The sequence below is a fragment of the Trichechus manatus genome, unplaced genomic scaffold (genome assembly GCF_000243295.1).
Source record: "Trichechus manatus latirostris isolate Lorelei unplaced genomic scaffold, TriManLat1.0 scaffold00017, whole genome shotgun sequence".
NCBI classification, from domain to species: domain Eukaryota; kingdom Metazoa; phylum Chordata; class Mammalia; order Sirenia; family Trichechidae; genus Trichechus; species Trichechus manatus.
Window position 1 is genome coordinate 7,445,487 of NW_004443953.1, and position 14,268 is coordinate 7,459,754.

At 38.5% G+C, this 14,268-nt stretch overlaps 1 protein-coding gene across 11 annotated transcripts in view; it reads right to left on the bottom strand.

The window, feature by feature from the left end:
• PNISR (PNN interacting serine and arginine rich protein) overlaps window positions 1–10,644 on the bottom strand; it is a 28,628-nt gene extending 17,984 nt beyond the window's left edge. For 4 of the 11 annotated variants that reach the window (XM_023727585.1, XM_023727586.1, XM_023727587.1 and 1 more), the window contains exons 1-3: window positions 10,513–10,614; window positions 2,281–2,358; window positions 527–646 (exon numbers count right to left, since the gene is read on the bottom strand). In XM_023727585.1, coding sequence (XP_023583353.1) covers window positions 527–614 — 88 coding nt within the window. In that variant the 5' untranslated portion in view covers window positions 615–646; window positions 2,281–2,358; window positions 10,513–10,614. The other 7 variants (XM_023727581.1, XM_023727582.1, XM_012554421.2 and 4 more) reach the window with 7 other exon arrangements.
• Window positions 10,645–14,268: the final 3,624 nt, after the last annotated feature.

Below are 14,268 nucleotides of genomic sequence, written 5' to 3' on the forward strand. Positions count from 1 at the left end.
AAAATGATACAACATACATTTGAGTATGATTTATATAGAATTCAAGCCTGAGTCATCAGAAGATTCAGAATTAACAATAGAAAGTATGGTCTACTTACAAAGGCAGGAAAATGAAACAACAGATTTTAGATTTTCCTTTCTTTAGGAAAACAAGAACTAAGAAACAGAAAAACTTCATAAAGCCTTCTGCCCTGTGAGGAAGTCTTCCAAAGGGAAATTCATTCCCTACTATGTATCCTATGACAAGGCTATTTATCAGAAAAGATTAAATTGTGACCATAAAATGATCCAATAAAACCGAAAACCCCATTGCCATCAAGTCCATTCTCATTGTGACCCTACAAGAAAGAGGAGAACTGCCCCATAGCGTTTGCAAGGCTGTAAATCTTTACAGAAGCAGACTGCCACAACTTTCTCCCATATAATACAACCCCAATTCCAGCTCCTCTAATCCCATCACCTATCCCTCTCCCATCTCCATACACCTCCACGCCCCACCCCCATCAAACTTAATTTGTTTCCTTACTTGGATCCTGTTGGTGCTGGAATGACTGCATCCATTGTTGTTGGTTCAAGGGCCACTGCTGCCAAGGCTGTCCTCCTTGATCCCACATCCTGACTCTTTAAATATATTCTATTTCCAATTCTCAACAAAGTAAACAGTTTAAAAATTAGAGGGAGAGTTCTTTAATTTTAAAACCTTACACATTAGAAACTATTATATGATACATCTATGTGATCAGAGCTCTAAAATTCTGGTCAATAGGATGCCAGAGGCAACTGGATTTATTATGTTGGCAAGCAAGAGTAAAAAATGCCATGTTAACCCTGGCCTCAATATGGTTGCAAGCACAACTCTAATCAACTTAGCTCAAAAAAGATTTTTAAAAAAATCCAATTTTTCCCAATATAAATCTTGTGAAACCTAATTAAATTAATATGAAGATTATGAAAATAAGGTATTTAATCATCCCTAACCAAGACTCTTTAAGAGGGGACCAAAATAGCTCTAGTTGGTAAAAGCTCTTCCATATAAAGAATTACAGCTAATGAATGCAAAAAGTGTAACAGAGTTAGAAAACTACCTAATAATTGACTCATCTTAGAAGAAAAGTTGATAGGAAATCAGAAATTCTAAGGTTGCTAAAATACCACCCTCATAGATTATTTAGGTGTCTCCACATGACATACACTATTATGTACCCAGGATCGCTAGGAATATTCTTATTAAAAATGTTTAACTGAATCCAGTTGAGCTTTTGGATCTCACTTCCAGTAAAAAGGAATTACAGGGGATTGAGGAATAAGGTAAACAGTATCAAAGAGAAATAATCAGACCAGTCCAGAAAGTAAGATATTCTCCAACACTAGGTTTCTTAACAGGTAAAGGAATGAGAGTACTTTGTTAATAACTATTAAAATCTAGGTGATGGTATGCAGGGAAAGGGAGGGGAATTTCTGCACATTAGTTTACTTTTCTGTACACTAGTTTGAAAACTTTCGTAATAAAAAGTTTAAGATTCTTATCAGTTTAATATCTATGTACTTTATCCAATACTTGCATACAACTTTGTTCAAGAATCAATGATACACACAAGTAAGCAGGCAGGATTCTTGCTCATTTTTGTAACCCAGGGCTTAGCACATAGCAGGTATTCAAGAAATGTTTACTAAACGAATCCTTCTCTATACTGACCCTTTCCTCTATTCTAAAAACAAAAGCAAGCCTTATTATTGCAGGAGAACAAAATGTAGGAAAAACAGGTGACAAGAAGGCAAGAGGCACCAATTCAAATAGGACAACTGTCCAATTCAATTCAGGCTCTTAAAATTTTGTACTCCAGTCTTGGAAGCATTTTCAGAATGTTATACAGTTCTTCTAATGGCAGATTCTCATTTCGCACTTTCACAACACTGTGTACTAGAGAAGATATATTATTTTGTTGCTCTGACTAACTTATGAGTCAAATGTACTTGTCTAGCTATACTAATATATTCTATTATAATGGCATTATTAAAATATGGCAAAGATAGGAACCAAATAGCACCACACTTGAGGCCAACAACTAAACTGATGATCAGTTTCAAGCTAAATATAATTCTTTTTCCAACTTCTCTTCAGGTTTTCCTTCTCCTCTTTTCCAACTGTATCTTTAAAGCCCTTTAAAGCTATATGAGTCATCAGAGCCCTTGAAAAGTAACCTCATTTACAACTTTAATTAAAAGTTTTTAAAAAAAGAGGAAACAACCAGAAGAAACAAAGTATTACTTTAAACTGACCTCAAAGGTTCACCTTGTTTAAAACTTAAGTTGATTCAGAATACAGCTTGGAAGCATAGCAGCAAGATTATTTATGTCCTGAGGAGGAAAAAAAGAGAATGCTTTCTCTTAGATTATGAAATATTTCCTCAAATTAATAAAAATAAACTCAAAAGATGCAATGTGGAAGCCTATAATCATCTCAAAACTAAGGCAGAATTTTTCCTTCTATTAACTTTGTAATGGGAAATCACTTTACCATTATAAAGTTAAACAGATACATCAGAAATGAGAAGGCAAAGCTTTTTAACATCTATGTTTCTTCCAAAATATCTTTTTTATTTACTTGAACAGTTCATTGACAATGCAAAAGAATGTCAAACTTAGAAACTGTTGTACATGATAAGAAAAAAAGGAACAACAAATAACATTTCAAAGGAAGATTATCATCTACTTGGTACTAGCTTAAGTGGTACATAAAGGAAATAAAATGCATTAATTCAGATTTTCCTATGAATTCTATGTACAGAAATTAACATCAGCAAGAAAAGAACAGTTTGTCAGTCCCTGAAATGGTTTACTTCCCACTATATCAACAGCTTTTAAAAACTGATATAAGTTTATTCATCTCTTTATTTTCCATAAAGTACAGGAGAGCATCTTGCACATAAACCCAACGAAACCAAACCTACTGCCATACAGTCAATTCCGACTCATAGCGACCCTGTAGGACTAGAACCACCCCATAGGGTTTCCAAAGCTGTAATCTTTATGGAAGCAGACTGCCACATCTTTCTTCTGCAGAGCAGTTGACAGGACAGCCGAACACTTAACCACTGCGCCATCAGGGTTCCTTTTTATCTTGCACATAAGGAAAAAAACCAAATCCGTTGCCATTGAGTCAATTCCGACTCACAGCGACCCAGGCACTAAACACCAAACGAATAAGTGAATGGTCTCTAGTTTCTCCTTTTTCTGTTTACTTTTAAGTTAATGATAAAAAAGCTGTTGGCGTGTATTTATGAGAACCAAAACGCCCACACAAGCACAGCTTATGTCTTCCAAAGCTTTTAAGGTATATTAAATGAGTTCAATGCATAGATTTTTCTCATGTAAGTTGTAAATTTATACAATGTAAGCTTTATACAGTGCCTGCTAGAGTTGCAAACAGATGTGCACTTGGTAAAACCACTTTAATGATGAAATATGATATGTATTGACTCCCTATCATCATTTCCAATACATACATTTTTGTTTCAGGATATCAGAAAACAAAGTTTTCTCCTTACTCATGTTTAACTGTTGTCACAGACAACTTTTTCAGTTCTCCTTTTAAATCTTCTGGTCATCAACTTTTACTTCAGAGCACAAGCTCTGGTTCATGATTCCTAACTGTACACCCATCAGCTGTGTGAGCTTGGGCAAATTCACTACTGTTTAATCTTTGGTTTTCTTGTCTGTAAAATGGGGGAAATTATGAGAGTCTACCTCATAGGGCTAACTGAGGATTAAAAGAGCAACACATAAAAAGACTCAGCACAGGAAGCTTCAATAAGCAATGGTTAATATTATCACTGGGAGCACTTGGTGGTGCAAATTGTTAAGCGCCCAACTACTAGCTGAAAGACTGACAGTTTGAACCCACCCAGACAAGCCCCTCAGAAGACAGGCTTGGTGATCTGCTTCTGAAAGGTCACAGCCTTGAAAACTCTCTGGAGCAGTTCTACTCTGCACACGTAGGGTTGCCATGAGTCAGAGTAGAGTTGACAGCAACTAACAACAATATCACCGTTAGGACTTTCTCAGTATCATTTGTGGCAGTACTCCTCAAATTTGTAACTGTTAGCGGCGGGGGTTGATCACGTCAATCCATTTCTGCTCAATTCTCCATTTTCTTCTCTAGAGGCAATCTAAGACTTACCTAGATTTCATTTTATTTCTGGAAGAATTCTTCAATCCAAGTTAGTCTTTCTGTCCCTTCTTCTCACACCATAAGTTGAAACTTTCATTCAAAAAAAAAAAGGAAACTTCAAAGTTTTCCTATACACAAAGCGGTTTTGGGTATTTTCAAGAGTTTGATTTGTATTACTTACAGCCATTTTTCTGTATGTTTAAACCAATCACTTCTAACTTTTACTCAGTGAGAAAGTTTTTATGGAAGCTACTATTCAAGTACACTATTTAAGTGCACTTAGCCTGAGAAAATGTAGAAAAGACATGGAATTGTGAAGCAAAGAACCTGGTAATAAAAGTCAAGGAAGTAAGATGTTTGGAACTATTTAATAAAGTGCTTTAATTAAAACTGGAGTTGAGAAACTCAATTTAGCTACAGAGGATGAGTGTTAGATGACAGTGTAGGTGGAACCCTAAATGGTTAGTCTTTTTGGAAGACAACTTAACATTACAGAATCTTATGGAAATTTTAAACGCATACCCCTCTAACCTAGTAGTTCCACTTCAGGGATTTAAACCATGGATGTCTATACTCACACCGTAACCCAAAAAACTGCAGCATTTTTTGTACAGTAAACATTTAGTGACATTTAATTAAAGTGAAATGGGTTAAATAAATTAGTGAACCATACAGTGGACCAGTTGTCGCTGTTGTCAGTTGCTGTCAAGACAATTCTAATTCATGGTGACCCTTTGTGTGTGAAGTAGAACTGTCTTCTGAGGCACCTTTGGGTGGGTCCGAACCGCCAACCAACCTTTCGGCTAGGAGTTTAGTGCTTAATCATTTGCGCACCCATGGACAATTACTCAGCCATTAAAAAAATAAGGCAGACATTTACGTGCTGATGTGTATTAACCTACAAATTGTATTACTAACTGAAAAAAAACTACATGAAATAATGATACCATTTAAGGCTTTTTAAGAATACAATTATACATAGAAAATTCCTAAATTAGAAAAAATCTTAAAATTGGTAAATGCTCTCACCCCAACAAGGCTAGCATTAATCCAAAAAAAAACACAAAATAATAAATACTGGAGAGGTTGTGGAGAGACTGGAACACTTACACACTGTTGGTGGGAATGTAAAATGGTACAACCACTTTGGAAATCGATTTGGCACTTCCTTAAAAAGCTAGAAACAGAAGTACCATACGATCCAGCTATCCCACTGCTTGCAACATATCCTAGAAAAATAAGAGCCGTCACACTAATAAATATATGCACACTGATGTTCATTGCAGCACTGTTCACAATAGCAAAAGGATGGAAACAACCTAGGTGCCCATCAATGGACGAATGGATAAACAAATTATCGTATATCCACACAATGGAATACTACACAACCATAAAGAACAATGAAGCCATGAAACATAACATGGAGGAAGCTAGAAGGCATTATGCTGAGCGAATTTAGTCAGTCACAAAGGACAAATACTATATAAGACCACTATTACAAGAACTCAAGAAAAGGTTTAAACACAGAAGAAAACATTCTTTGATGGTTACGAGGGTGTGGAGGGAGGGTGAGGGTTATTTACTAACTAGATAATAGATAATAATTATCTCAGGTGAAGGGAAGGACAGCACACACTACAGGGGAAGTCAGCACAACTGGACTAAACCACAGCTAAGAAATTTCCTGAATACAATCAAACACTTTGAGGGACAGAGTAGCAGGGGGAGGGGTCTAGGGACCATGCTTTCAGGGGACATCTAGGTCAACTGGCATTGCAAAGCTTATTAAGAAAATGTTCTGCATCCTACTTTGGTTGAGTTGCGTCTGGGGTCTTAAAAGCTTGCAAGTGGCCATCTAAGATGCATCAGTTGGTCCCAACCACCTGGAGTAAAGGAGAATGAAGACCACCAAAGACACAACAAAAGTTATTAGCCCAAGAGACAGAAAGGGCCACATAAACCAGAGACTTCATCGGCCTGAGACCAGAAGAACTAGATAGTACCTGGCTACCACCAATGACCACCCTGACAGGGAACACAACAAAAGTCCCTGATGGAGCAGGAGAAAGGTGGGGTGCAGAACTCCAATTCTAGTAAGAAGACTAGACTTAATGGTCTGAGACTGGAGGAACCCTGGAAAGCACGGCCCCTGGATTCTCTATCAGCACAGAACTAAAACAATTCCCGAGGCCAACTCTTCAGACAGGGACTGGACAGGATTGGACTGGACTATGGGACATAAAGTGATACTCGCGAGGAGTGTGCCTCTTAGCTCAAGTAGATACAAGAGACTAAACGGGCAGCTTCTGTCCAGAGGTGAGATGGGAAGGCAGACAGGGTTAGGAGCTGGTTTGAACGGACATAGGCAATCGGGGTGGAAAGGAGGAGTGTGCTGTCACTGTATGGGGAGAGCAATTATAGTCACGTAACAATGTATGTGTAAATTTTTGTATGGGAAAAAATGAAAAAAAAAAGTTAAATTGGTAAATGCTGGGGAGCAGAAACAGGTAGAACTCAGGGAATTTTGATGGTCTATTTTACATTTTTCTGTGCTCTTTATCACATGTGTATTTTTAGAAAAAAAAATATAGATTCCAGCCCAAAAAAGAGAACTTTGATCATGAGAACTCAATTTACAGTTAGGCTACATTTTGGGGAAATGGGACAGATTTCAGGGAAAAACTGAGTATAAAACTAGGATTATTCAAATATTTAACATAAACTTTTGTATATGTTTTGGCATCTAGCAAAATGCTTGATAAAGGGTTTCAAAAATTATTTTTTTTAATTAAAGAACTAAAGTATAAGTGATTGGATGGCAAGGATTTAAAGCCCTACTCTTTCTTCCTGCACCTTTACCATAAAATCTTCTTTACTGCTCATAAACAAATGCAAAATCTGGAAAACAAAAAGAATATAAAGGTACACCAGGCAGTAATCAAAAGATACACGTTTTAATTTCATTATGATTTAGCGAAATAACATGGCCTGTACCATTAGAAGTCGCAATTATACACTGGTTTAATAATGACTTTGAAAATACTGACAACTATCAAAGATGGGTGATGAGTAAACTAGGGTTTTCTACACTTTTCTACTTTTGCGCTGCTTTAAAATATCCATGATGATGAGTTAAAAAAGATGTATATATAGTACTTGTATGTACAAGTAAATACAGTGACTGTACAGAATTTTCATGTGTTTCTGTCTTGGTTCAAACAAGAATTTCTTGAGGCAGAGGAAGTGCCTTATAAATTTTTTTAATTGACCATAGTGCTTTACACATATTACCAAACCAAAAAAACAAACCCACTGCCATCGAGTCGATTCCGACTCATAGCAACCCTATAGGACAGACCAGAACTGCCCCATAGAGTTTCCAAGGAGCACCTGGTGGATTCGAACTGCCGACCTTTTGGTTAGCAGCCATAGCTCCTAACCACTATGCCACCACTCACCATAGTGCTTTACACATATTAAGTAGTTAAATATTTTATTCACTCACTGAAATGTTAGCAAATAAATACATTAATATCCAACCACTAATTCAACCATTCTAATTGCTACTGTAATTTTATAACATCAAAAATCAATACCAATTCATCTGGTTTTGCTTTAGCCTTAATCCTAAAGATCAACTTCTCAAGCTTGGAGGATCTGATTATGACGAGCAAGGCTGCAAACTTTCCTAAGAGTATCTCCCTTTATGGCAAATTAACTATTTCCTCGAAGGACAACTGAGATTTGGAAAGAACAGAAAGATCAATAACCAAGGTTTGCATCAGATCATCAAAGCCATCATGCTGATGGAAAACCAAACTTAATGACTATCACCAGAAAAGACCATCATTTATTTTATCCTCTTCTTAGATGACTCTATAATAGAACATTCATTGCTTTGAGGTTTCTAAAACTGCTTGTTTAAATGGCAATCATTAATATTTGCAAAAGTCATCTGATAGACGAAGTGACAGAGATGGATGAGAATTAAAATGTGGCGTTTGCTGTAAAGCTTTTAAACATCAATCACAAAAGCGAAGAGATAACAGAACATATTTATCCTTTGAAGCATTTGGTGGACTGTTTTTCACATTAAACATAAAGCTCTGAGATCACAAAATCCAACAACCCTCTTCACCTCTGCCATTTCTGTTCTATACACCAGTTGACTGACCTCTAAGTCAAAAAGAATTAATTTGTCCTAGTCAGGTTACTTGGAAACGGCACCAGTAAAGGTTAATCTTACAACCATTTGGAATATGGTAAAAAAATTATTTTTGCTACTTGATGTGACATGCATCTTAGTATATACTGAAATATTTTGCAGCTTGCAGCTCAAGAGAGATGCTCAAAAAATACCGGAGAATTGGATAGTTTGGTAGATACAGTTGGTAGATACAAAAAAAAAAAAAAAAAAAAAAGTGATAATTAAAAAATAAACGTATAAAAGACCTAAAAGAAAAAACCCCCCAGTAAGCAACAAGCACATCTAGCACCCAGAACTTGGTTTCTAATACAATTCTCTAATAAAAGCAACCAGTGCTCCTTGGAGAAATGGTTAATTCTAGGACTTGGGCAGGAAAAATAAAAGATGAGCCTGGAGAATCTTGTAGTGCCAGAAAGCAAGGAAGCACATCCCCCCCCCAAAAAAAAAATTGATGGGGCATGTAAAGGTGGCACAGAAACCAACTTAAAGAGCTCCCAACAGCAACAAAATAATACAGTATTGGATTAGAACCCAAAGTATGAATTAAATATATTAATGAGTCTATACCAATATAAACAATTAAATAATAAATGGGAGAAAAGAAACAAATCTCTGATGCAGAAGAATTCCAAATAAATTACAGAGATACTCTACCGCCAAAGAGGGAGCATATAAATTCATATTCCTTAGGCATGGGCTGTGCATAGTGACTTCCTTCCAAAGAAAACTAAGTAATTTTATAGTGGAGAAACGGACAACTACTTCAGACAGGTGATTAAGGTCAATAACAAGAGTGATAAACCTTGTTGATAGCATGTATCTTTGATACAATGTGATGAAAATGGCACTTTACCTCTTTAATTCTTGTCTCAAAATGTCCAAACCCCAGTCTAATCATGAGAAAAGCATCCAATACATTCCAGTAGAGGGGTAATCTACAAAATATCTGCCTAGATCCTCAAAACTGTCAAGGTCATCAAACACAAGCAAAGTCTGTGAAACTCTCACAGCCAAGAGGCGCCTAATGGTACATGACAACTAAACGTAATGTGGTATCCTGGATGGTATTCTGAAACAGAATAAGGACATTAGGCAAAAACTAAGGAAATCTAATAAACTATTGACTTTAGTTAATAATAATGTATAGATATTGGTTCATTAATTGTAACAAATATATCATACCTACCATGTTAATGTAAGATGTTAATAACAGGAGAAACTGTGTGCCGGACTACATGGGAACTCTCTGGACTACTCGCTCAATTTTATTGTAAATCTAAAATTGTTCTAAAAAATAAAACTTATTAATAAATTTTTATAATGTGGAGTCTCTCAAGAAAATCTTAAAAAAACTGGATTACTGTTACTTTCCCTATAGCCCCCGCTTTTTTTTTTGTTTTTGCCTTGCTGCAGTCCAATGACAACTTCCAAGTTTATTTCATTTTACTTGGTTGTGGGAAAAGAGATTAAAGAGGGATTAAAATCTTAAACTAGAATGTTAACAAGCTCTTCTATGAATTACCAACTGACGATCAAACATCTATTGAGGGCCCATGGTGGGCAGATGTCAGTAACAGCTACCACAGGATATTACAACTAAAAAAATTGATACTACCTCTTTCGCTCGTAAAACTTAACGCCTAATGTCCACCATCGGATAAGAACACAAGAAAAACAAACTAAGGAACCTAATTATAGTCAACAAGACGTAGTTTCCCCTGGCCGCGCCTGCGTAGTAGGCGCCGCACAAGGCATAAGCTCCAGGTCGGGGGCCCACACCGCCTCCACCCCTCCTTGCTCCCCTCCCCATAAGAGGGTGCCCACTACGCACGCGCAGTGCTTAACGGCCGGTCAGGAACCAACAATTAGACCCTTCTTATCCCAAAGGAAACTCTCGTAGTTACAGGAAGGGGTTGTGAGCACTCTCTCTACCAGGTACATTAACTTTACATCGAGAGAACGGCTCTGATCCACCAAATCAGCGGACGCCGCCGCTTTAAGGGAGTCAGGTTCCAGCGGTCGCGCCAAGCAGCGCACACATCCTACGTTAAGTTATGGTACCTTCGCCACCGAAACCAAAGAGGGTAGTAATGGCCCGGCAAATCCCTGCGCGTAATTGTTCTCCATCACTTACCCACTCCGGTTGCGGAACACGGTTGTTGCCACCGTTCCTGCAATACCTTCTCCAATCCCTTCGATGCTTCTACTTCTTCAAGAACAAGACAAGATGGCGCCCGATTGGTCTCACCCGGAAGTGGATAATAATAACATCCGCTTGTGACCTGAAGCCATACTGTCCCTTAGCCAGGTTGCGAACACGTGACTATACACAGTTGACACGTTTCGACGCCATTTTTGTTAAGGGCATAAATACCTAGACACTGGTCAATACCACGCAACTGTGTGGACATTCCCGCACATTACCTCTTAATGTATCCGGCATTATGCCCGACCTATTTTCATTTTTACAGTGGGCAGAAAGCCAGGTGCCTAAATGTTCTAGACTAAAATCGCCCTCAAATTTTATACTTTAGCAACGTGGTCCCTCTTCAAGAGAAAGTATGTTCTCCCTAAAGGACACTCCCGCTTCGGAGAAAGGGGCTGAGTTCGCGGCGCAACTTTCAGACTACGGAGGGGCCCCAGGGTCAAATGGAATCAACTCTGGCCGGCTGCTCGATGCGCCCGGAGCGGGATCCCAAGCAGTCGAGGGTCTGGCCCAAACCTTTTCGGAATACTCAAGGCTTTGGTTTCACTGAGAGCCGCCGAGGACTCCGCCTCAGGAAGACAGGACCTTACTGAAGGTGGCCAGTCTGGGTCGGTAGTGATGGCAAAGACCTTAGCTGACCCTGCATAGGTCGCACTCTTTGTTAATGTCAGAGCACCGTGCCCCTTTCCGGGGACGCTGTACCTCGCCCAACGAGTCCCGAATTTTCGTTGTTTCCTTGAGACCTTTTTGGAAAGGTGGCGGTGCATTTAGTTCTTAGTTTGTGTCCTGTTACTCCTTTCCCCCAACTACGAAATGGCCTCCCAAAGTGGACTTCTGCAATGCAATTCTTCGAAAAGAAAACTTAGATTCACGGTGTTTTAAATGTGAACGACATTCGAGTATCAAAAGTATCCATTTCCAAGCTAAAAGGTACAAGTTACAAGGAAAATAAAAATATTCCAATAATACCGTATCTATTTCTTAACGAATCTTGGAAAAGTGTCTTCCCAAAGAGTAGTATGAAACTTTTTTGTGACTGAAGAGTGCACTAAGTATCTAAATTGTTTCATCGGAAATTGTTGTTTTAGCAAAAATGCTGTATAAAAGAATATAGCAAATTATAGTATAAACAAAATTGTAAGTGCGGATAGATGGATAAAAGGGATAGGTATAGACAGATGTGGGAATATAGACGCGCTATGCATGAAGCCCTGGTGGCGCAATGATTAAGAGCTCATCTGCTAACCAAAACGTCGGCAGTTTGAATCCACCACCTGCTCCTTGGAAACCCTATGGGACAGTTCTGCTCTGCCCTAGAGGGTCGCTATGAGTTGGAATAGACTCCGTGGCAACTAGTTTGGTTTGGGTTTTATGCGTGAAATTCAGTCTGTCTTAATAACGACACTTAAAACCCAGATACTCTTGATCAGCATTAAAAGAAAGTCCTCAAAGGCAAAGGTTACTTAAAAAAAAAAAAAACCGTTGCCATCGAGTTGATTCCTATTCATAGTGACTTGACAGGGCAGAGTTAAGCTTGCCCCATAAGGTTTGCAAGGAATTGGTGGATTCGAACTGCCGACGTTTTGGTTAGCAGCCATAGCTCTTAACCACTGCACCACCAAGGCTCCAGCTAAAGATATGCTGAGCCTCAAATCCAAGTGAAATAAAACTTCCCTTGGAATCCTTCACTAATTACACCTGCCAACACCGTGCTGTGAATTCATGAAAATATTACTGCAAGTGAAAGGAAAGCTCCATTCCTTTGGCCCTCTCCCTAATTTCCCCTTAGCACAGTAAGACTACTCGCAGTCTAATACAATTTTTAAAATCACTCTATGGAACAAAAACTAGAAGGACATATACCAACATGTTAACAGAGGTTATCTCTGATTTTGCTCTGTGATATTCTGTATTTTCGAAGTTTTCTGCAGAAGTCCTGATTTTCAAGTTTATTTCTCTGAGAAACGTTCTAATCAGAGAAACATTCGATCTTCTCTGTGAAACCTGATTGCCCTACTAAAACTTTCGTATGTTCCCGCTATGTATAATCATCTTGTAATTGTTTCCTTGGTTCCCTAGTAAAGTGAATGTAATTTTCAGGTTGGGATTTTTTTTTCCCCCACCAGTACCCTCTAAGTGCCTCGCATAGTGCTGAGCACACAGAAGGCACTTTTGCATTTGTCAAAAGATTGAACTAATATTCAATATTGATATTAATCTTTGAGCAACAATAACCCTGGCAGAGGCCAATCGTTCTGGAAACCCATTGTCAAATGGAGGGAGTGATTAAATATCTCACGTTTTGCTCCTTGTGAGTTTAATGAGACACTGTCAGCAATCACTGTTTCCCAGACCAGAAAATGGATTTTATTAAAAAAAAAAAAAAAATTTCCTCTCCCTCACTGCTATTTTCTGGGGTTTCCCTGTTAAGTTATGACCTTGAGGAGACATCTGGGGCAAAGCTTAGAAGACCTGGTATACTGTCGCATCAACCAAGGAAGCTGAAATGTTTCAGATAATGCAGCTGTAAGTTGGTAGAGCCTCTGTCAGCCTGGATCACATAGTTGCTTCATGGGAAGAAGTTGCCAGAAAGATCTCCAAGTCTGAAAAGGACTTTGCAGTGACCATGAAATAAGCTGTTGAGATTCTGGGATCATTTGTTAATATAGCATAAGCCTAACCTATTCTAAGATGAATGTAGATATTGGTAACAGGAGCTGGGTGCTGCTTGAGCAAATAACCTAAAATATGTGGCATCATCTTAGAAGCTGGTTTGCAGACATAGAAAACTGACATTGGAGGATAGAAACATGGCATTTCACATGAGGCAGTGGGAAAACATTTGATAAAACTATCACCCATGATAACTTGGGAGGCTGTCTTAGGCTGGGTCCTCTAGAGAACCAATACCAGTAAAGCGTATAAATATATATAGAGAGAAAGATTTATATGAAGAAACTGGCTCACGCAGTTGTAGAGGCTGGAACATCCCAAGTCCGTGCATCACAATAGAGGGTTTTCCTGATTTACGTAGCCACAGGGGCTGGCGAACCCAAGATTGGCAGGTCAGAAAGCAGGGCTCTTGCTCACAACCTGTGAAGATCGACGAATCCCAAGATTAGTAGGCAAGACTGCAGGTAAGCTGCTAGCTCAAGTCCCAAGAACTGGAGGTCGGATGAACAGGAGCCAGCTGCAGGATCCAGAACAAGCAAAAGCCCACAGACCTTGCCAGAATATCCACTTATATTCAATGCCGGCCACACGCCTAAGGAAATGTCCTTTCAACTGATTGGCTACTCACAGCAGATCCCATCATGGAGGTGATCACATAATATCAAATCTCATCATGAAAGTGATTACATCCTCATACAACTATCAAACCACTGAGAATTATGGCCTAGCCAAGCTGACACACAACCTTAACCATCACAGAGGCAATGTACGTAATGAATTTCAGGCACTGGAAAGAGGTTGAAAAGCAAGACATTAGTGTGTATTGGGTGCTACTGTATACATTTGGCAAGGTAGTATAAGAAAGAGCAGGGCTCAGAAAAAATGGCTGGTTTGTAAAAGTAAAAACAAGAGGGAATAGAGACAACAAGAATTTTTTTTTTTTTTTTTAATATTTTATTGTACTTCAGGTGAAGGCTTACAGAACAGATAGTTTCTCATGTAACAGTAACA